Source organism: Pieris rapae, chromosome 3, assembly GCF_905147795.1.
Source record: "Pieris rapae chromosome 3, ilPieRapa1.1, whole genome shotgun sequence".
Classification (NCBI taxonomy): Eukaryota; Metazoa; Arthropoda; class Insecta; order Lepidoptera; family Pieridae; genus Pieris; species Pieris rapae.
The window spans coordinates 1,450,275-1,472,220 of record NC_059511.1 but is presented as its reverse complement, the minus strand read 5'-3'; the positions used below and the strand labels follow the sequence as shown (position 1 = coordinate 1,472,220).

The 21,946-nt window shown below is 33.9% G+C and overlaps 1 protein-coding gene across 1 annotated transcript in view; it reads right to left on the bottom strand.

Moving 5' to 3' along the window:
• Nucleotides 1-1,302: 1,302 nt before the first annotated feature.
• The window catches only part of LOC110991550 (proton-coupled folate transporter), a 30,649-nt gene continuing 10,005 nt past the window's right edge, over nt 1,303-21,946 (bottom strand). Inside the window, exons 2-5 of the mRNA XM_022256926.2 lie at nt 15,483-15,584; nt 10,212-10,433; nt 2,489-2,645; nt 1,303-1,491 (exon numbers count right to left, since the gene is read on the bottom strand). Coding sequence (XP_022112618.2) covers nt 1,407-1,491; nt 2,489-2,645; nt 10,212-10,433; nt 15,483-15,584 — 566 coding nt within the window. The 3' untranslated portion in view covers nt 1,303-1,406. The remainder of the gene's footprint in view (nt 1,492-2,488; nt 2,646-10,211; nt 10,434-15,482; nt 15,585-21,946) is intronic.

Genomic DNA, 21,946 nt, shown 5'->3' with positions numbered 1-21,946 from the left:
GGGCGAGATCCAACATAGCGGTTGCAGTTGCTTCTTCTGAAATAGCAGCCACATTGTTAGAAGGATGCCGTACGGCTCATTCAGAATTAAAATTACCGTTAAATCTTCAAACTATTGGAGAACCAACGTGTAATATTGCAAAACACTCAGCAATGGCCAAAGTTTTAGCGGCATCGAAAATCATCATCTGGGACGAATGCACAATGGCGCATAAACGTGCATTGGAAGCACTTAACCGAACATTAAAAGATTTACGCAATGAATCGAGATGTTTTGGAGGAGCAATGATTTTACTGTCTGGCGATTTCCGCCAAATACTGCCAGTAATTCCAAGATCTACGGCTGTCGACGAAATAAACGCTTGCCTCAAATCGTCAAATCTATGGCGCTATGTGACGAAACTGCAGCTGACAACAAACATGAGAGTTACATTGCTTACTGATAAAAAAGAAGAAAAAGAATAAAGATGTAGATGACCTGAACTACATAATGGTATGCGTTTGGTGGTTAGAAAATTGAAGAACAATGTAATTTACGCTACGATAATGATAGGAAAATTCAAAGGTGAGGAAGTTCTTATTCCGAGGATCCCGATGATCCCAACCGATATGCCGTTTGAATTTAAAAGACTTCAATTTCCGATACGTCTTGCATTTGCCATGACCATCAACAAATCACAAGGCCAATCCTTAAAAGTTTGTGGTTTAAATCTAGAACATTCATGTTTTTCCCATGGTCAATTATACGTGGCATGTTCACGGGTCGGAAGACCATCAGCGTTGTTTGTTTTTGCGCCTGATAATAAAACAAAAAATATCGTGTATGACAAGGTACTTACGTGAAGAGCAACCTATGTACTAAAATACAGAAATAATAATGAATGATTAATGTAGGTATTTAATTTTTTTGTATTTTTTCCAATAAAAAAACCCAAACTGCTTATTTATTGCCATTAAGGCGGAACAAAGTTCGCCGGGTCAGCTAGTACTTATATATAAATGAGTTCATTACTCCCTTGTAACAACGAGGAAACGTGTTAAGGTTATCAGCAGTATCTATTTAACAACAAACTAAATTTCCCTTAAGCGTTAGTAAGCTGATTTTAAGTAGATTTTAGGGCTCTCTTCGTGTCACTTATTAAAACCATAAACAGTAACACCCAAGAAACGATTCCAATTCAATGATTTTCAATTTAATTTTGAGATATTAGGAATTAAACACAATTACTTTTAAATATTCAATCCATTTTTAATTAAATTATAAAAAATTCATAAACGGAAAAATTACAATAGAAAGTCGGGGTTACCAATAGAAACATTATCTTTATTGAGATTTTCCAATAGGTACATAGGTATTAGCAGATAAACTTAACAATAAATATATTTTAATACAATAACATAAATTGGCTAAAATCTTGTTACTTCGCCATCACATTTATTTTCTGTGGACTGCTCTTGCTGGATTTCCCTTCGTCGAATGATGTAAAGCGTTCTAAAACAAAAAAAAAGTTTAATACTCTGCATTGGTCTCTAGTCTATGTCAAAACTAAGAAGGTAATACACCATATTATGACATTCACGTTACTGCCAAAACATCTGTTTATGATAATATTTACCATAGTTTGCCATTTTAGTATTAATTCACGCAGAAGTGAGGTCATTACTACTAAATGATAGTGTAAATAATAAAAATTCGTCGAAGTAAAAACGCGATGTAAAAACATTCCACTACTATGCCAATTATAATAGAAATAGTTGAATTAATTAAATTAAACTGGGTAATGTGTCATATTTTTTTAACTTTAATAACTTGTGAAGTTTACTTGTTTGTCCACCTAGGATTATTTTTAATAAGAAAGCACAGTTCAGGGCTGTTCGTTTGTAGAAATGTAAGGGCGTGATTGACCGAAGGCCCTTTTGTGTCATTATGTATTATTGCTTCGGTACGTGGAAATATCCCTTACTATTACGCATTTTTATACTAAACATACATATACTATATTTGGAAGATTTCTTTCACTGGTCTTAATACAATATAAAGCAGTTATATTGTATGTGATAGTTTCATGTAAGTTTGGTTTTAACACTATCCCGCATAATGCTAGGCTTAGAAACTATCGACATATTTATATGCAGAATGAATTCACAGCGACATTGTGTGTAGGAGAAGACAAAAGTTGTTGAATGTCAAAAAGTATCACAGCTGTAGAAAAAGTTACACTATCTGTGTTTATTTCCCCGTGACCCCGCACGCTGTAAAGCACGCGAAACGTCGAAAAACTTTAAAATTATCTTAAATAATTAGAAGTTACATAAACCACAGCTTCAAACCGCTAAAAAGTGTTTTCTTTATTATGTTAATTAAATAATTAGAGGTTTAGTAATACATAGCTTCAATCCGGTAAAAAGTGATTTCTTTAAATATGTTAAAGCTATGTTAATAAAAAAATATTACCTATTTTTAACTCTTTACAATTGACAGTACTTACATATAAATTAGACTAGCAGGAACTGCTAAGCTGGCACTGATGAGATAGAAAGCTCCAGCGAACGTGGACAACGTGCTCAAGTAGACCTTGCTGTAGACCGGTGAATATATTACTGGCACCAATGCTTCCGATATGCTGATTAGAGAGCTCGTTTTACCTGAAAAATAATACATTTATTTTTTAAATGTCAAATTTTATAAATACATACATGGACTAATATTTTCTAGCACAAGGGTTTTGTATGTAATCAACAGGTGGTATGTTTGATACTAGACACTGTTACTACTAATCAGTTTCATGACTGACTATTATGTCAGTTACGATATCATATATAAGACAAACATAACTTTTAGTAAAAGATTGACATGGAAATGGACAGGATACATTATGATAGAAGATAAAGAAATGGACGAAAAAAGGTAGGTACGGAATGGCTTTCTCGCTATGACAAAAGAAAACGAAGAGGCCAAATAAAAAGATGGGTGGATGATGTGCGAAATGCAGCTGGCCCTATGTGGCTGGAAACAGAGAGGAGTGGAAGGAAGCTTTTAGAGGAGGCCATGTCCAACGACAAGCTGAAAAACAGGAATGCAACTAATACTAATAATTATTCGAACGGCTTGCCGATTCATTTTTAGTATTTATTTTTGTTTTTAGAGTTATTTTTTTAGTGCTTTGTATTTTTAATATACTAGTATATTAAAAATACAAAGCACTATACTAATTACAGTAATAAAGTCTTCATTAGTATTATATTAGACAAAAGTGTATTTCAACACGAGAGATGAAAAGCATTATTTAAAATATCAAATATTATTGCTGAATGTTTTTCAATACTGATGATTTTTTTTAATTCAACAATCATTAATTACGATACAGTATTCATTTTTGTGTGCTAATTCTAATATAATGTCTAAGATTAGAATAAATTAAATATTGTACATGGACGATGATAAATTTAAGATAAGGGAAGAATGTTTGGCGAACGTGCACGCCATGGTTGGTGCGAGTTTTGCGTAGATGCATTTTTAAACCATTAAAAAAAAGGAAGTTGATAATTCCGTGGGATCAAAGGAAACTATTTCCTTGTCTCCTGTCCTAATGAGAAGGCTGGCATTAACCTAAGGTACCGGACCGTATAAGAGCTGACGACCCTCATCTAGGGCAGATCTCAACCATTTAAACTTCAAATTATGGCCAGTTTTAGAGGACATGGCTTGCTCTCAACGACATGGCGGCGTCTCTTAAAAAATCTTTGAAGCAACCAGTGGTGACTTTTCCCTTGGAAATAGTGCGGAAATCCATAGGTTCGTGGCCAAACAGATGAAAGGCTAAAGGTGGCCATTTTAAATAGAATATTTCTTAATTTTTTTGCTGAGACGGTAATAAATATGTAGGAATAAATTTTAATCATTTTCATTATTAACAAAACTTAATGTTGGACTAGATTGATTTTCCAAAACAAAAAATATTTTAGATGCGAATTATAGAGAAATTATATGAAGGATTAGGAGAAATTATATAAGCTAAATAACTTATTCATATAACGTACTACATCTCTACTTTGTATGCTATCCTGTTATATGTTTCAAACTCAAACTCAAATATATCTTTATTCATACAGGTAAACATGTACACTTATGAACGTCAAAAAAAAACAAATTAAATTAATTGTAAATTTACATTTACAACCAGTTCTCAAGTCAAGCGCGTAGAGCGGGTAAGAAGAACTGGCAAGAAACTTTCCGCCACTCTTTCCAATCGCCAAGTTTTTAATACAAATTGTTTGAACCAAATGAATCCCAAGGATTAGGATCATTTAAGTATCCCTCACTTCTATAAATTATTAATTTATTTACTTTTAACAAGGGCTTGTAGCTGTTATTAAAAAAGTATATAATCAAAAAAGTCAACTACATGAATAATTTTGCCTTAATAATTTAATTAAAGAAATAATTATGTATACATGTAAAATACTTTTTTATAAAATTGAAATGAAGTCATTTTAAGCAGAAATGTAAACTATTTAATTTTCGATTTATTTTTAAGTAAGAATTTAATTTTGAATAAGATTGAGATTATCGCAAGAAATTATAACTGTTCATATTTATTAATATTATTGCATAAAAAAAACAAAACTTACTACTTATAAACATTGTTGAAATAAACACAATACCTGGCATGCAATATTTTGTGTTAATTATGAGGTAGAAGGATTGTTTTTAATTTAAATATATTAACAATTTCACGATGACCTAAGTTTTAGCTCTCATAAGAGGGCCATTATCTTTTTAACTTAACCACTTTTTAAGAAAATCCGAGGCAGCATTACGTTTTTATTAACTTTTAATTAATTATTTAGCCTCGTGTGACCAAGGGTGACTCTCTTATGTCAAAATCCAATACGTTTTTTTCATACTTAGGTCTGCGTAAGTTGAGTATGAATCTGAGTGTGGAAATGGAAAGTGGAGGCTAAGCGTGAACTTACGTATGTCAATAACGTTATTGATTGATTGGTAATTTTGTCGAATCACGGCGCCATCCACTTTTTTTTGATGGGCCTCCATTTTTTTCTACATATTTACATCACTCGAAAATAGTACCATGCAATTATCAAGTGGTGCATGCTTTATAACCCCATATAAATTCATTAAAACAATAGATTTGTGAAATTAAAGAAAGACGGTGCAAATTTTTGTCTTTAACCTAACCTTTTGTAATTTACTGGGGCGTGAGACAATATCATTTACACGCATGTAATATGTATCATCAGTGTTTTAAGGGTCTAAAGACTCTAGACTAAAGGTCTACTGATTGATATTTTCCTAATCTATAGATGATATAAGAGTTTGTTAATCTATCTTTCTGAATGGCAAAAAAAATATAACCGAAGTCTATGAAATAAATTTGTTCATAATTTTGATCTGTCTGCGGCGAATCAGATTTCCTACGGCTTTAAATTTCAAGTAATATATTAATTTTCTTCAATCAACATTCTTATTACTATTTTTACTGATGGCGAAATATTATCTAGATAACATTGTGAATTAGCAACAAACTTATGTCTGCATAAAAAAGTTTCAACAAAGAATTTAATAGTATGATTTCATGATTAAATTTATATCATTTTGCATTTAACCGTGACTACTATAACTATAGAAATTACAGTTTCTGTCGAAATTAAAAAATCTTCCAATACGATAGTTAATATTTAATATTCTAAAATTATTAATATAAAATAATGATAAGTTTTAAATAATTTTAACATATATTACGATTTAATGTTAAGCACGTTTTTGGTACAAAAACAATTTCTTGAGTTCTTTTTTTTTATAGAGCAAACGGGCAGGAGGCTCACCTGATGTTAAGTGATACCGCCGCCCATGGACACTCTCAATTCCAGAGGGATGCGAGTGCGTTGCCGACCTTTTAAGAATTGGTACGCTCTTTTCTTGAAGGCCCCTAAGTCAAATTGGTTCGGAAATACTTCAGTCGGCAGGGGTGCGCGACAAAAACTGCCTAGAAAAAGTTGTGGAACGGTGGACATCGAGGTGATACGGGTGGAATTTGTTTCATGAGGAATCAAACCAATGTCCTTCGGAACTTTTAAGTATTAATTGACTGAAAATTTTGCATTGCATAAATCAAACACATTGGCCTTTAAAACCTATCATTATAATTCAAATAAGATATATTTTACGCATATCACACTTCTTTGTTTATAGGAAAATATAATCTATTGTTTTAATAATGAACAAAGCAAGCGAGTAGACAAATCTAATTTACAATATAAACAATGCCCGTGCACAATTTGTTAAAATTGATAACCATGATCAAAATACATTTAAGGTTAGTTATTAGGTATATTTTTATGTATTATGTTATTTGTTTTTAATTAAATTGTAAATACATTTAACCTTATTAAATGTTTCAGTGGATTTTTTTATCACACATAATCAATATGCAGTTTGTGTTCGTGACACAGAAGGAGTGATCTGATAAATAGAGGAAGAAAGTATCTGCCTGTATCGTCATGAACGCCGACAACATCCTAAGATACGCTTGGATCTTCGTGGAAGCCGGCTGGCTTAAATAGGCTCTTCTTTCGTTTACTCATATTTAATTATATTCATTTTTTTATAGAACAGGGGGCAGACGAGCAAGAGGCTCACCTGATGTTAAGTGATACCGCCGCCCATGGACACTCAATGCCAGAGGGCTCGCGAGTGCGTTGCCGGCCTTTTAAGAATTGGTACACTCTTTTCTTGAAGGACCCATGATTCTGTTTACAGGATGTAAGATGGGGATTAGGTTCCTTTTATTTTTGTCTACAAAATATAACAGAGTTGACCTTCGTGAATGAAAAACCGTATTGGCAGCTAAATATAATACTGGATAATGGAACTATACTTTTCTATACTATTATATATATATATATATATATAGATACTTCTTCTTTTTTATTCTTTATATTTTATGACTGTTACGGCTTTTACGATGGTAAAATAAGAGAGGATAAATCCAAATTAGTAATTAAATAAAAACAAATCTTATATTAACCATTTGGTATGCAAGGAAGAATTTTTAAAAATTTAATGTTCCTCAGTCAACGACTGAGAAACATTTAATTGTTATTTAACATTATTAGTAATGAACAACGAATCAAGACCATTTCAACGATACTTCAAGTGGAATATTACCACATTTACATCTTTTAATTATAATTTTAAATGTAGTCATGACGTAAAAGATACGGCTAATTGAAGTTGAATAGAAATACGGTTTTTTTTTGACAAAGCCTTTATACTAATCTCCTATATATATAAAATAAAATATCATTGTGAAAACACATAAATAAAGCAACTTAAACTTAATTAAACGTTTATGCACGTGTATAAACGCTTTTTACGTTATCGATTTATACATATATTAATAAATAAGATATTAAATACCTATGACCAACTCAGTTTTATAGTCTCTAATTTTCTCGATAAAGCATGTTTTCAATATTTCAAACGAAATACAACAAAAAAATTGAATAAATAATTTCCCAATAATATATATGTTAAAGTACTAGTTACTCTAGTTTTTGAACATACTACTTCTTAATATACGCCCGCTTCAAGTATTGAGTGTAATTATCAGCAATTACTCTACCTTTGTCCTGATTACATTTATTAATAAACTGGCTGTTGCGCGATTTCGTTCGCGATATCTTGGGGCAATACCTATTCGAAGTCGAAAGTTAGCGCCAAATACAGATACCGGCAAACATCTTGAACAAATGTCCTTGCCTGCTCAGAAGCGATTTTTAGGAAGGGTGCGGCGGGGGGGAGTGACGTGTCGATCTCGTTATTGGTAAATCAGTTGACGTTTGTGTCCCGCGCTGCGATACGATGCGCAAAATTTCCCCCACTCCCTTGTTTAATGCTCAAGAAGTTTGCGGGTAGGTATCTGTATCACTCCCGTATGTTATAATCCAGGACTTTATTGACATACTTAATTGCTCATTCTGAATTTAACCCTTAAACCAGACAGCGAGAAGCTACTTTGATTGTTAAGATTTTTAATGAGCATTTATAATGAAAAGCTTACAGTGAAGGAAACTTCTAAGGAACTGCCGTAGCTAATCCTCCCTATTCTATAAATATAGAATAGGGAGGCAAAACGGGACGCCCAAAAAGAGCACACCCATTTTAGTGGGTGCGTTGCCGGCCTTTGAAGGAGGTGAAAACTCCAGAAGACCTATACCGGGAGACGAAATAGTTAGTTTTGTGAAGCAGGCCGTGCAAGAAGATGGCGTGCATTACCCACAACCAAGTTGTTGTGTATCTGATTTCTTTATAAATCCTTTAATCTACTCCTCAGTTGGCTGCTCATGTCTGAGTTCTGAGCTAGGAAGCATCTGGAGCGGACAATCTGTATCCATCGGTTTTTGTCTAGCGCCTTTAATAGCTCCTTTAAACAATTCCAATAAAACCATAATACCAGTAAAAATAGTAAAAACACGCAATTTATTTCATAGCTATGTATTTATACTTTCAATCTTCTTTTTTATCAATGAACGGTTGCTGGGTGATCGCGTGAGTCGTTGCATAACTTGGATTTTTGCATTAACAAAACTAGCTCATGATAATCTATTCTTGTCAATGTAAACTGAATTAAAAATTGTATAAATGATTTTATGATCATGTATTTATGTAAACTTGTTTGAAATAAAATGAATCGGTGGCGCTTCAACCTGATGAGGTATGGGCCTCAGATTTTTGTATTTCACGATCATTTATTCACGATATTTTTCAATCTAATAGGCAAGTAGGTGATCCTGACACACGCCGTCGATTTTTTGGGTCTAAGACAAGCCGGTTTCTTCACGATGTTTCCGCCGTTCGAGCGAATTATAAATGCTGAATAAAAAAATTGGTGTACGCGGGATTGAATCTACCGACCACGCTAACCTCGGTGGCACTAGGCCACCACTGCTTGCATGCATGTAACGTTTTAACGTGGCGACTGACGTTGAATATTAGCTCGATGTGAGCATGTTACAAGTCGAATGCCAAGCAGATCGATACGAGCTGGCGAATCCCTTCGAATTTTAAATTACAAGTCAGTTGCCACCGCCTCTACGTCGACCATTTACACTGCAACTATGGATGGGATGGAGCAAGGCGAATCGCCAATATTCAGGTGTTGTTAATTAAATATTCATGCCAATATTTACATCGAACGAAAGTTCAATGTCAGTCGCCACCTTTATGTTTAATATATTTTAAAAACGGAACGATGGTTCGATTTTTCTGAAACATTTCTCTAGCCATTCTTATTTCACATAAGTTGTCAATATTAATTGACTTTAATTGAATATTTTGTAATAATGAAACGAGAGGTCACTGTCATTAAACACACAGAACAAGATCTATGTAGTATGTAGTTTTTATAAATAGAAATTTAAAAAAAAAAAAGATCAAAGATTAGCAGCATTCCCTTGCTGTATTGTCATACTTTTCGTTGAGCAAGGAAATCTCTGGGGTTACGGTTACTATCTACCAGCCAACATACATCTTTATTTAGCGCCTGTGCCCTTGAACCCTCGACCTAAGTGTCTACTCCAAAGAGAACAAAATGGAAGCGGAATGACTCTTATATTTCAGCCATTTCTGCTTTTTTCTCTTCATAATTAGCAGTTAATCTGCACTAAACTGTAGCTGGAGACATAACTAAAACCTCTTGGAAAATTAAATTATCTATATGCGCTGTACTTATCAAATATCTATAATGATAACGTCTTCTGTCACTCCTGGGAAACGTTATATTTGTAGTCAAATATTTTGTTTACTTCCTTCGTTGCGCTGTGGAAATTTGTAGATGATATGTGATCTAAAATTAGCTATGTATTTTCATACCACCAATTGTTCAAATAAAAATCCATAAACGTCACCGATACAAAATATGAATGTTAGGATAATGACCCCACCGCAGTATTCTGCATATGTTAAATAATCTTTCCTGGCTGTGAGTCAAATTAATAAGTGGGAGACAAAGTGGACACACTGATTTTATTTTAAATTTCGAATACAAGTTACTAAACATGCCTTCTAACGACCACAGAACATCATTATAGTGTTTATTTGTCAAAGCTAATGAAAAACGTTCGAAATTTAAAATTTCGTCAAAATAGCGTGTTTCACTTGTCTTAAACTAATTAAAAAACATTACTCACCAACTTCATCTGCATTGACCAACTTAGTAGCAATCGATCGAAGGGATGTCGCAGCAGCAGCACTGAACATATCCAGAACTGGTCCCAGGAAGTACACAGTTCTGTTCGGTGCCATCGCATACACCACACTGGCTGCTACACGGCTGACACAAGCAATGATTCCGATAATGCTATCATCGATTTTCCATCTCTTACTGAACAGGTATATTGTAATGAAGGAACCTGTAATGCGATTGTATGATTTTCATTTAATTTAGATTACAAAACTCGATTAATACAAGCGAATAGATTGTTTATGGAATAATTATTAGAACTCTAATACACTATAAATGAAAACACAATTAATAAAGTTGGTTACCTTTCGAAGAAGTGTTGCCAACTACGAGAGTTCATGTTTAGTTAATTTATTATGAAATTTCAGCGAAAGGGTTTCAGGTTGCTAAATGCTATATCTGCTATATATCGAAATAGTTATAAACGCAATAATTATTTAAGGCATTCGTGAACTCAACTAGCTTTTATCGTGGTAATTCTTGGAATCATGCTGGTCCGGCTTCATAGGAAAATCGTGCAGAGCTTTGACAAAATCAATTACAACAGCGACAAAAATAGTCGCTGATCTAATTTTACATATTTTTGTTTCATAATACTACAAACTGTAATTATTTTATTTTTATCTCACACACTGTTATATTTTTATAACTCTTTAATGTTTGATATTCTACGATTTCGATATTTGTAAATATGTGAGTGTTTGTTAAAATTGTAAATAATTAATACATTTTATTATATTTTGAAATAAAATATCTGTGAAAAGAGTTTGATATCTAGAATCCGTCAGCTAGCCTAGAGTGAATAATATTAGGAGACTTGTAATTATTATTTTGCGATAATATACACAATATTTCGAAAAGGAATCGAAATGCGTTGGGTTTTTACGTGATTGCTTACGTAACGTGAGTAATGTCATTATTAAAGAAGAATCAATTCGAATCGCCTACGGTACTTGTTGATTATTAAAGGATTACGTATTATATTAAACATGACGTGCCATTTATTAATAGGCGGTAATTAAACTTTGAGAAATGATAATGTAACCGAGACAGTTACGACGAAGCATCATAGATATTCGTCCTGCTCACTTCCCTGCCCACTACGGATGAATGTAAATGCGGCATAATAGCATCAACCTAATATCAGAAAAACGATCGCAACAATACAACCTATGTTAGAGAGAGTCTTTCAGCTTGCTGAGGTAAGAGAAATGGTAGCAATAGATTCGTTTCTAGTATGTCTGCGATGTTTTCTGGTTATGGACTCAAATGCAATCAGCAACTGATGGTGGCGTGATATATTTTTGACGTGAATGTTTTCAATGAGAATAAACTTCGGTCCAAAGATACTTTGAATACTAGCTATATAAAATAGAAATATTAGTTTCTAACAATATGTACAATATTATTTACAAAAGTGCAGGTAGCGCGCATTGATGTAACAACATATAAATAAATGCTAGAAAGGCTTTTACAAACTTTAAACCTAACTAAAAAAATATTTTAAATATGTATAAAACATACACAAAAAACATATTTTAAAGTATGTGTGTAGAAAAGTGTAAAATTTCCATTTGCTAATCGTTCTCAACTAGAATCCAAGGACATCTAATCAATAAAGTTTACGAACAAAACAATTTGCATTTTGACGATGTTCCACACATCAAATCTCCCCTTATGCGTCTTGTTTATTTACACGTTACTAATAATTTTCTATGTTAAACAAACGTGTGATGGGAAATGATTATTCACATAATTCTTATCACATCTGTATACGTATATATATGAATACTTCTAGATCATTCCTAACTTTTATAGACGAATGATTAAGATTGACAATTGTCCGAATGAAACCACAGATTATGCAATTCTATTGAAATTATGGACAATAGCAACTTTTATTGCAGAAATAAAATTGAGATCTCTTATATAAATAATTTGTTACATTATTTTAACTAAAATAATGCAAGGTAATAACAATTGAGGTCTTATTCATATATGCCTTAAAATAGATTAAACGCTGTCCTTTGCATACAGAAAAGTTTACTTTTCTATCTAGCTCATATTTATATGAGCTAAACATGATTTACCTATAGTAAAAACCTATATTAAAACCCAAATGAATTTTCGGGTTGCATAGTGCTTTGCAAGAAAGTCTTCTTATTATTGGGGACGTTTAAAATGTATTATTATATTACGAGATTATAATAAATAAATAAAATCATTTATTTCAGACCAATTAATAAGTCAATATATTGTTAGTATAGTAAAACTTATAACTATGTTAATAAAATTATTAAAAAAAAACTTTTTAATATTCAATTCATAAGTCTAAGATTTGAGACACCAGGTACATGGGTATGTATATTGAACCCAGTGTCTCAAAACAGCATAAGAATGTGGGACACATTAATATTAATATAATTTTTATTTTTCTTCATTTATTATTTTTCATTCAGCGCTCTAATAAATTGTCACGACTTATTGATCGATGTATTAATTTGAACGGGTCATTGAATTAATTTTCGCAAGGTTGTTATTACAATGAGATTATTTTTATTCCATTAAACCAGTTAAATATTAATATAAAATAATAAAAAATCAATGGCGCTTAACCTTTTTAGGTCTGGGACTCAGAATTCTGTATCTGTTTCATGATAATTTGTTATCTAAATCAAACTCAAAATATATTTATTCATATAGGTAAACAAGTTTACATTTACTACCAGTTCGCAAGTCAAGGGCGTAGAGGGGGCAAGAAAAACTGGCAAGAAACATTCAGTACTCCTAATGTAAATGCTTTTTACAGAAACTGAGGTGAATACTAAAGGCTACTACTTTAACATAAACATATTTTTATCTCTATTTAGCAGGCAGTAGGTTATTTTAAAACCTAATATAATGTTATTGTTGATATAAAAGAGATAAGATAAATCTTTATGAGATATTATAAATTTCGTCGAGTTGCAACCGCGCCTCTGTTATTAGGACAATAATGTTATATGTGCCAAATACATACACATGCATCTACGACGTAGCAGAGTACTAGTCGTAGCAAAGAACCGGGAAGTAGATAAAAAAAAGAGTGTGTGTACTTATGTACACGCGTTAGAAGTTATAATTCTTTGGCGTATGGAAAAAAAAACTAAAATGCAGTAGTGATTAACGATAAATGTTAAAATTAATCGAAAAGATTTTATTTAAATAAATAAATTATTAGTAAATATCACCGTCGAAAATGAAATTGATTTAAAAACACCAAAATAATATTTATTTATTCACACTGTTTAATTGTATAATTGATTAATTGTTCTAAATATAAAATACTAGAATATACAACTTGAACATAGTTATCGATTTCCATGCCCTACCACCCAAACCTAACTTTACGATGTCGAATTTAGGTGTTAGCGCGCCTGCATCGTAAAAATTCACTCTCATCCTTTTTCTCCATCGCGCCAAAAGAAGTATAACTTCAAATATGTAAACCTTTAATAATGTTTTACTTGTTTTCTTTTTTACAGACTTCTATCGCTACTATCCCTTAATGTATGGAACATTATTTTTCTTGGAAATGGTGTGTTAGTTAGAAGCAAGATGTGACTTACACTATTGATTTAAAGACTTGCGGGGGTTGGTGAGAAACCCCAGTATTCTACAGAAACTCAGTTTCTCTGTACATAAAGGATATGTGCGACGGTCAATGCCAAGGCTGTTTGTGATACCAGTCTCTTGTACAGATCCCCGTTAACAAAAACGTTGCTTACTGAATGCTTATATAATATATATTTAATATAAGTATTGAAAATTAAGCCGAAAAAATCTGTTAAAATATTTATTTAGAAACAATCTGTTAAAATATTTATTTAGTTAAAATCGCTAATATTGAGTTTATTTTTAGTCTCCAAAAAACAGACACACTTATATTCGGTCGATTCAATTGAAATGTTATTTTTATTAGACCTAGATTTTTATTAGAACTAGACTTGTAAAACTGATGAAAAAATTGTAAATAACTATGTTTAATTTATATTTGATTAATATTTCCGGGCCTTATATTTTATAGTTATTCTACATTACGTTTGAATAACGCAGGCACAGAGATGTTATACGTAACAGGATACAATTTTAAATTACGTTTTAAACATTGTCATTTTTACAAGCTACTATTGTATCTACAACTACCAGATATTACTTAAACAAAAAGCTAATTAGCTATGCTCCTTCCAATGTAAAAATGTTCAACTGGAAACAAAATCTCCGCGTCACACATAATTTGGTAAGATAGTGTTAAGCGTAAATTAAATAATTTGGCTAATTTGAGAATCGTTTGTGAAATATAAACTAAATATCGAGCGCTTAAAGATCGTTCAAGTATTAAGTCACGCAAGTTTAGGAGATTATTGACCCCCCCCAACCCATGTAACGCGCCGTAACGTTATTCTGTATTACTATAGGCACGTAAGTCTAGCGCTGGCCGATACGTGGAGGGGATTGCTGCGCATGTGTACTGTGGTGCGGGGCCGGAATGTGACTGGAGAGCCAATCAACGCTCTTCATTCCGCTAGCCCCCCTCAGGTACCTTATTTTTTACTTCTGCGCAATAACAGTCAGCGCTAGAGTTTCGTGCCGCTACTAATACCTAATAGTAAAACGTCCCGTACCACCCAGTGACACATTAAACCTTAAATTTTCCATTGTGGTGTAAAGTATCGGAAAGTCGAAAATAAATTCAAAGCCCTCGTTAAAAGTAAATTAATTAATAAAGCTTTTTATAAATTTGAAGAATACTTAAATGATCCTAATCCTTGGGATTGATTTGCTCCAGTCCAAACAATTTGTATTAAAAACTTGGAGATTGAAAGGAGCGGCGGAAAGTTTCTTGCCAGTTCTTCTTGCCCGCTCTACGCTTTGACTTGCGAACTGGTAGTAAATGTAAATATACAATTAATTTATTTTTTTTGACGTTCATTAGTGTACTTGTTTACCTAGATGAATAAAGATAATTTGTTGTTGTTGTTCTTATAATATTTCCCCACCCCGCATCGTAACGTTTTACCCCAAAACCCCCCCCCCTCAAATTCGTTACATAATACTTGAACGCTCCCTTAGCTGATAGCAATTTGAAATTGTTGGGCTTACTTAAACTACGGTGGATATTAGACTTGATATATAGTATAGATATATGATATATAGATAGTAATAAAAAAACACTTACCAACAGTACCAACGAGGACGGAGTATGTTAAGAACAAGCTGTAGTCCACTTCGGTGAATTTGTACTTGTAGCGAGTGAACCAGTACGTCATCTGCGCCTCACCTTACCAAACGAAACATCTATTAGTCAAGTGTCGGCGTGTGCGACGATTATCTGCAAACAATTAACAGCTACTTTTGCTGTAACAGTTTGCTATCCTAATCTATTGAGTATTACATGTCCTGACTGTATTGCTATGATAGGAACAAACAAATTATGGGTATAAACGCGTAATAATCTTGTACGATAGATTTAGTTCGTTTTTTTTAGAATAGGGGGCAAACGGGCAGGGGGCTCACCTGATGTTAAGTGATACCGCCGCCCATGGACAATCTTAATGCCAGAGGGCTTCGAGAGTGTCCATGCTTCGTTCTAAAATTTGCTGTCTACAGAAAGTTGTTAATAGATATGCTATTAAGTTATATATCTAAATTACTTTTTTTTAACAGACATAACTTATATTACAAACAAAACACACACACATACATACAAATAACAAGAATTAAAAATAAAATAAGAGATATCAAAATTAAAAAAACCCTTTTCCCATTCGGTTCGTTTCAAATATGTAATACGTGTGTATGTAATTGACCCTGGCTCAGCATTATGCTACGAACTGTTCCACAGCACTGGTTATTCTGCCAGAGACTTTAGAAGCTAGTTTGCGCCTCAGTCACAAAAAAAGGAATGTAATAAATACTTATTCTTATTATTACATTCCTTTTCTTTCTTTTTTCTTTCTTTACTTAATACCTCTGATGACAGGGAATTAGCTAGAAATTCATTGTGCCCTCTGATTAGTGTTACAGGCCTTTATGGAGTACCTACCAAACATTAATTGTTAATAGTCAAGTACTGTAGTTCGATTGTTAAGTCCAGAATATGCCGGAATCTGTGTGATATTTTCTAACACCGATTAAAGAAAAGTTACATACAAAAATCGCGAGGCCAAATTAGACCTTTAATCACTACTATGCTTAGTCTTGCAAGGGTTTGTTTTTTAAATTTGTATAAATAAGATAATATTATATTCTGTTTATTATATATATATATTTTATAAATAACTTCTGGTTATGCACTTCTTGCACTTATCATTTTTATTTATTGTTTTCTTTTCTTACTAGGGTTTTGCCTGGAAGAGATCGCTTGTTAGCGACAAGGCCGCCCGTTGCATCCCCGTAATTTTTATGTATTGTTTTATTTGTGTTTCTTTGCAACGAAGTGTAAATAAATAAATAATGTAGAATATTAGAAACCGTGTTTTTTATTTCCTACATACTTCGTAAGTGACAATAACACAATGTTTATAGAAATTCGTTAAGATTGTCTAAATATACGAATGTAATATATGTAAAAACCAAATTTTAATTAAACTACAAAAAATATAAAAAAACTTTAAATTACACTTTTTGCTTCTTTTTTCAATTATTTCAGTAATTGATATTTTTACCTGTAGTAAATAACCACCAATTAAACTATTAGTACCTAACTATAAAATTTCCGAAACAATTTCAGTAATAATACAATACAAGTACACTATCGTGTATTGTATTATGAATGTATATATTATATGCAGTAATGTATGTAGTTTATTTTCACGGCATACGTTTAAGTCTGTTCTGATAGCGGAAATGAGAACGTTAAAGTAGAACTTGGAAGAACATTTTTTTAGAACAGATGGCATCTGATAAGTGATACTGCTGCCCAGCCAGAGGACTCGCGAGTGCGTTGCCGGCCATTAAATATTAAAATAAGGCATAAATGTATTTTATATTTTCGAACGATTGCGAGGCTTATAGATAAATTCCTTTCAATACACTAAATACAAATTATTTGACACTGAAGCTATTTTTAAATTGATAACAAAATTGGCTGATTCCTATAAATAAAACTAATGCAGTAGATAGAAACCGTGGCAAAATATGATCACATAAATCAACTATTTATAGATACTAGACAAGTTATTTGTTAAAAAGGTTATATAATATAATCAAGACTCATTACTTTAATTAGATTTTCTTCTGTATTTGGTTGGCTCCTTGACACAGCCAGGTCTGGGTTAAATATTCATGAACTTTTATAGTATCTAGCTACGACAAGGGCGATACTTTGTCTCCTATGATACATAAAATTGTATTACAACGTGACCCATTTCTTTAAAATATTACTTACACCCTATAAGTGCAAGGTTCTATAGTTCTCTAATTTAGTTTACCCGACAAGTTCTAATGTAGTCTAAATTACTAGACATTAGATTATCTTAGTCTACGTCAATAAAAGTTTGACATATGTCAAAATTAAAGTCACCTCGTACCGTTTAAACCCATCCAGAAACAAGATGGCGGATGTTTATCATCCTCTATTATTTGTTTAATTGTTATTAATTCTATGTGACATAAAACATATGTGATTAAGAAATACGATTTCATCCTTACTGATTAAAAACTTTAGCGGTTCACTTGACAGAATTTCAACAGTTCTATTAATTATTACTTAAATATTCTATATATTCTATTATTTTCCATTCAAATACTTTTAAGAATTAATATTTTTCCATAATCCTATTACTCCTAAGTGCATTACCAGTCTCCTAAGAATTTGTTTTCTCTCTCTCTCTCTTTTTTTGACTACTCGTATTCTACCAACAACGCGGCTCTTGTCTATTCATTCAAACTTCTAACCTTTGACGTTACCAGTATCAAATGATACAGACGTGAGGACAAAGGGTAAATCTAATTTATATTTCCCCGCCGTTTTCAAAGATAGGTCACGTTGTACGTGCGTTTTTATATTCTGAATATAAGATAATTATACAATGCTCACAATTCTTACGTATTAGGAAATACATAGATTAAAGAACGTAGTCGTTGATGTGTCAGTTACAGGCAAAACAGACGTATTAATAATATACTGGTAGCTTTTTATATAAACTGGCAACACAGAGAATTTTTGTGTACAGACTATATTCTAATAGCAGATAACTAGTATGTGAACAAGGATGTAATGAATATTTGAGAATGCAATGGGATGCAATATAACTTCAGCGATATTATAGTATGGAGCTTCTGTACCACGTATCAAAGTCCCAAGTAGAAAATTAAGAGTAATTGAAATCGACCCTTAATTATTGTCTCAAATTATTCGTTAAAATGTGGGCATCAAATGGTTTAAGCCTTTCTCTATTAATTGATTTCCGAAAAGAAAAAGTTTCCAATTTAAATTTGTATAGATTTATTTATTTATATCATAATTATATATTAACTGTAACTACTAAAGCGATAAAACGACACAATGATACCTACATCGATTATCCTACATAAAAAATCATTAAAAATATATACCTAAATGTAATAACAAATAAAGTAATATATTTGGAATAATAAAAATATTGTTACGAAGACGGGTCAACTGCAATGTTTTTAGATTTTTCCACTACTTAGAGAACTTTTCAGCAGGCTGAAATATGATTTATGACCGTTTCAGGAGAGGGTCAATCACATATTAGAAAATCGAAATTTACGTAATGTTGCCGTAGTTTTCAGGAGGCTGAAACATTTTTTCAGTCGGTTTCAGAACACGTATAGACGAATGGTACACTTTTCAGCAGACCCGTTTTCAGGCGTTTTCAGGCCTGGTTATAACCCTTTGATGAAGGAATGTTCTAGAACGAATTTTCTAGGTGTGGGACAAGCATTGTTTGATACACGAAAGAGAGGAAAGATAAGAACCTTCTCGAAGCTACACCGAGAATTCTAGAACGCCGTACGACAAGCACGTAGCAGTGTGCGAAAGAGATAGCAAGTACGCGCGTTCTAGAATTAGGCGATCGCTACTCAGTAGCGCTCCCGCCTAGAAAGTTCTCGTAAACATCGGAAACATCGTTCGAGATTCTTCCCAGGGATATATAAGCGAGCCAAAACGCGACCACTCAGTTCAGTATTGAATGCGATTCCAAGCGATAAACACCGAAGAGAAAAAGTGCGATTAAGTGCGAACCAGTGATAAAGTACTGAGTGTTTTAAGTGATTAGTGACAGTGTTTCATTGTGTGTGTTATTAGTGCTTTTCTGTGCGTAATTTCCAGATATTAGTGTATACGAATTCCTCGTAGATTTTATTAAAATAAACCCTTGAATAAATCGACGGCAGTTTCTATCCGATCCCCTAGCTCGTAACATTTTGGTGTCAGAATTGGGGATAGAAAAATGCCAATTACTCCAAGGGAGAGTCAAGAGGAGTTTGTAGCAGAGTCTTCAGCTGCGGAGGGAGTGCAGACCAGGGCACAAGCAGCACGCGACGCCGCCCGGAGACAGAGTTTCGATGCGAACCGCGGAATGGGCGAAAGCAGCGACGCCAACATCCTTCTTGCTCTGCGCCAAATGATGGAAGAACAGGCACGCCGTCAGGAGGAGCAGGCACGCCGTCAGGAGGAACAGGCCCGGCATCAGGAGGAACAAGTTCGACAAATGATGGAAGAACAGGCACGCCGTCAGGAGGAACAGGCCCGGCATCAGGAGGAACAAGTTCGACAAATGATGGAAGAACAGGCACGACGTCAAGAGGAACAGACACGCCAAATGGTGGAAGAACAGGCTCAGACACGTCGTATGATGGAGGAACAGGCTCGTCATATAGGAGAAAAATTAGGAGATCTTAAACAAGAAGTTGATAAAAAAAATGAAAATTTGGAATCTGACGTGGATAGCAAGCTAGCGAAACAGGACAAACGGATTCTCGGATTGGAACATGAAATGCAGTGCTTGAAGACCACGGGTGTCGTAACGTCTGTAGCACCATCTGGAAATCTAAAAGTGCCTCCCTTTGATGGTAAATCTTCTTGGGGCGCGTACAAGGTACAGTTTGAGACTGTAGTAGAGTCAAACGGGTGGAATGACGATCAAGCTGTCACCGCCCTTATTATGGGACTGCGAGATGAAGCCCTCACCATACTAGATACCAAGACAGGTAAAGTGACGTTGAAGCAACTGCTGGATGCCCTGGAATCACGGTACGGAGATGCACACTTAGAGCACGTCTATAGGGCTCAATTAAAGGATAGGATACAGCAATCAAATGAAAGCTTGCAAAAATGGGGAGTAGAAATAGAGACGCTGGTTAGGAAAGCTTACGCATCCTTACCAGATGTAGCAGACAAGATATTAGTGCAAACCTTCATAGATGGAATAAGAGATCGTGAAGTCAGGCTGAGAGTGAACCTTGGTCACCACAAGAACCTGAAGGACGCTCTAGCCCATGCGTTGGAGGTAGAGGCGATTCAGAAAGATCCTCGACCTTACCGCATTAGGGCTGTCACGGAAAGAGCTACTGGTCAACGTGGGCCAACCTGTTACATCTGTGGGGAAGTAGGGCACATGAGGTTTTCGTGCCCTAAGAAAGACTTCCGAGGTGATGTAAAGGTTAGACGTGGAAATACCTTAGTCATCGACGGAGAAGTCAATGGAACTAAGTGTAATGTGACACTTGATACTGGAGCTTCACGAACAGTAATCAGACACCAACTTCTGAAGACATTTTCTAGAAACCCTTCTAGAGGAATTGCACAGCTTGTTACAGCTACGGGTCAACGCATAGCCGATCGGGGAGAAGGTATCGCGACCTTCAAGATTGGTGAACGTTTTTACAGACACAAGGTAGTTCTTGCTGACATAGTAGATGACTGTATAATCGGGTTAGACTTTATGAAGTTTTACAAATGTAAAATAGATCTGGAAAAAGGGATCTTCAAGTGTGGAGAACAGGAAGTCTCCTTAAAAGGCAATTCTTCAAATTGTGGTTATGGCATCTGTAGAGTAATCGATGTGGACGGACAGGCCAGTAAACAACAAGAATTGAACGCAGTTCGAACATTTCCGGATAACTATGAGGAAGCCTTATCAACACATCTAGCAAAGGCAGAGGAGCAATTAAAGAAATTTTCCGATTTGTTATCGACCCATGAAAGAGAGCTAAGAAGGTGTTCAGACGATGCGTCTCAAAGGCCAAGTGAAAAAGTCACCAAACAGGACGGAAGGGATGGTAACGTGAGGATGCTTAGAACAGCTATCATTCATTCAGATTTCGGTGGGAGATTGATGCAGATAGCACAGCAAGAGGATTGTGACATTAAACCAATTCTGGATTGGATGAAATCTTCAGCTGTCAAGCCACAATGGAGTAAAGTTGCATCTACAAGTAACACTACTAAGAGTTACTGGGCTGAATGGGACAGTTTAGTTCTACATAATGGAGTGTTATGTCGCAAATTGAAAAATGCTCAAGGCGATCATTTGCAGTTAGTGGTGCCAAGATCCAAGGTTCGCGACATACTAGAAATGTGTCATATTGAGTTGTCGAGTGGACATTCAGGAGTAAAAGGGACTCTTAGGAAGGTTAAAGAAATATTTTACTGGATTAATTATCGTGAAG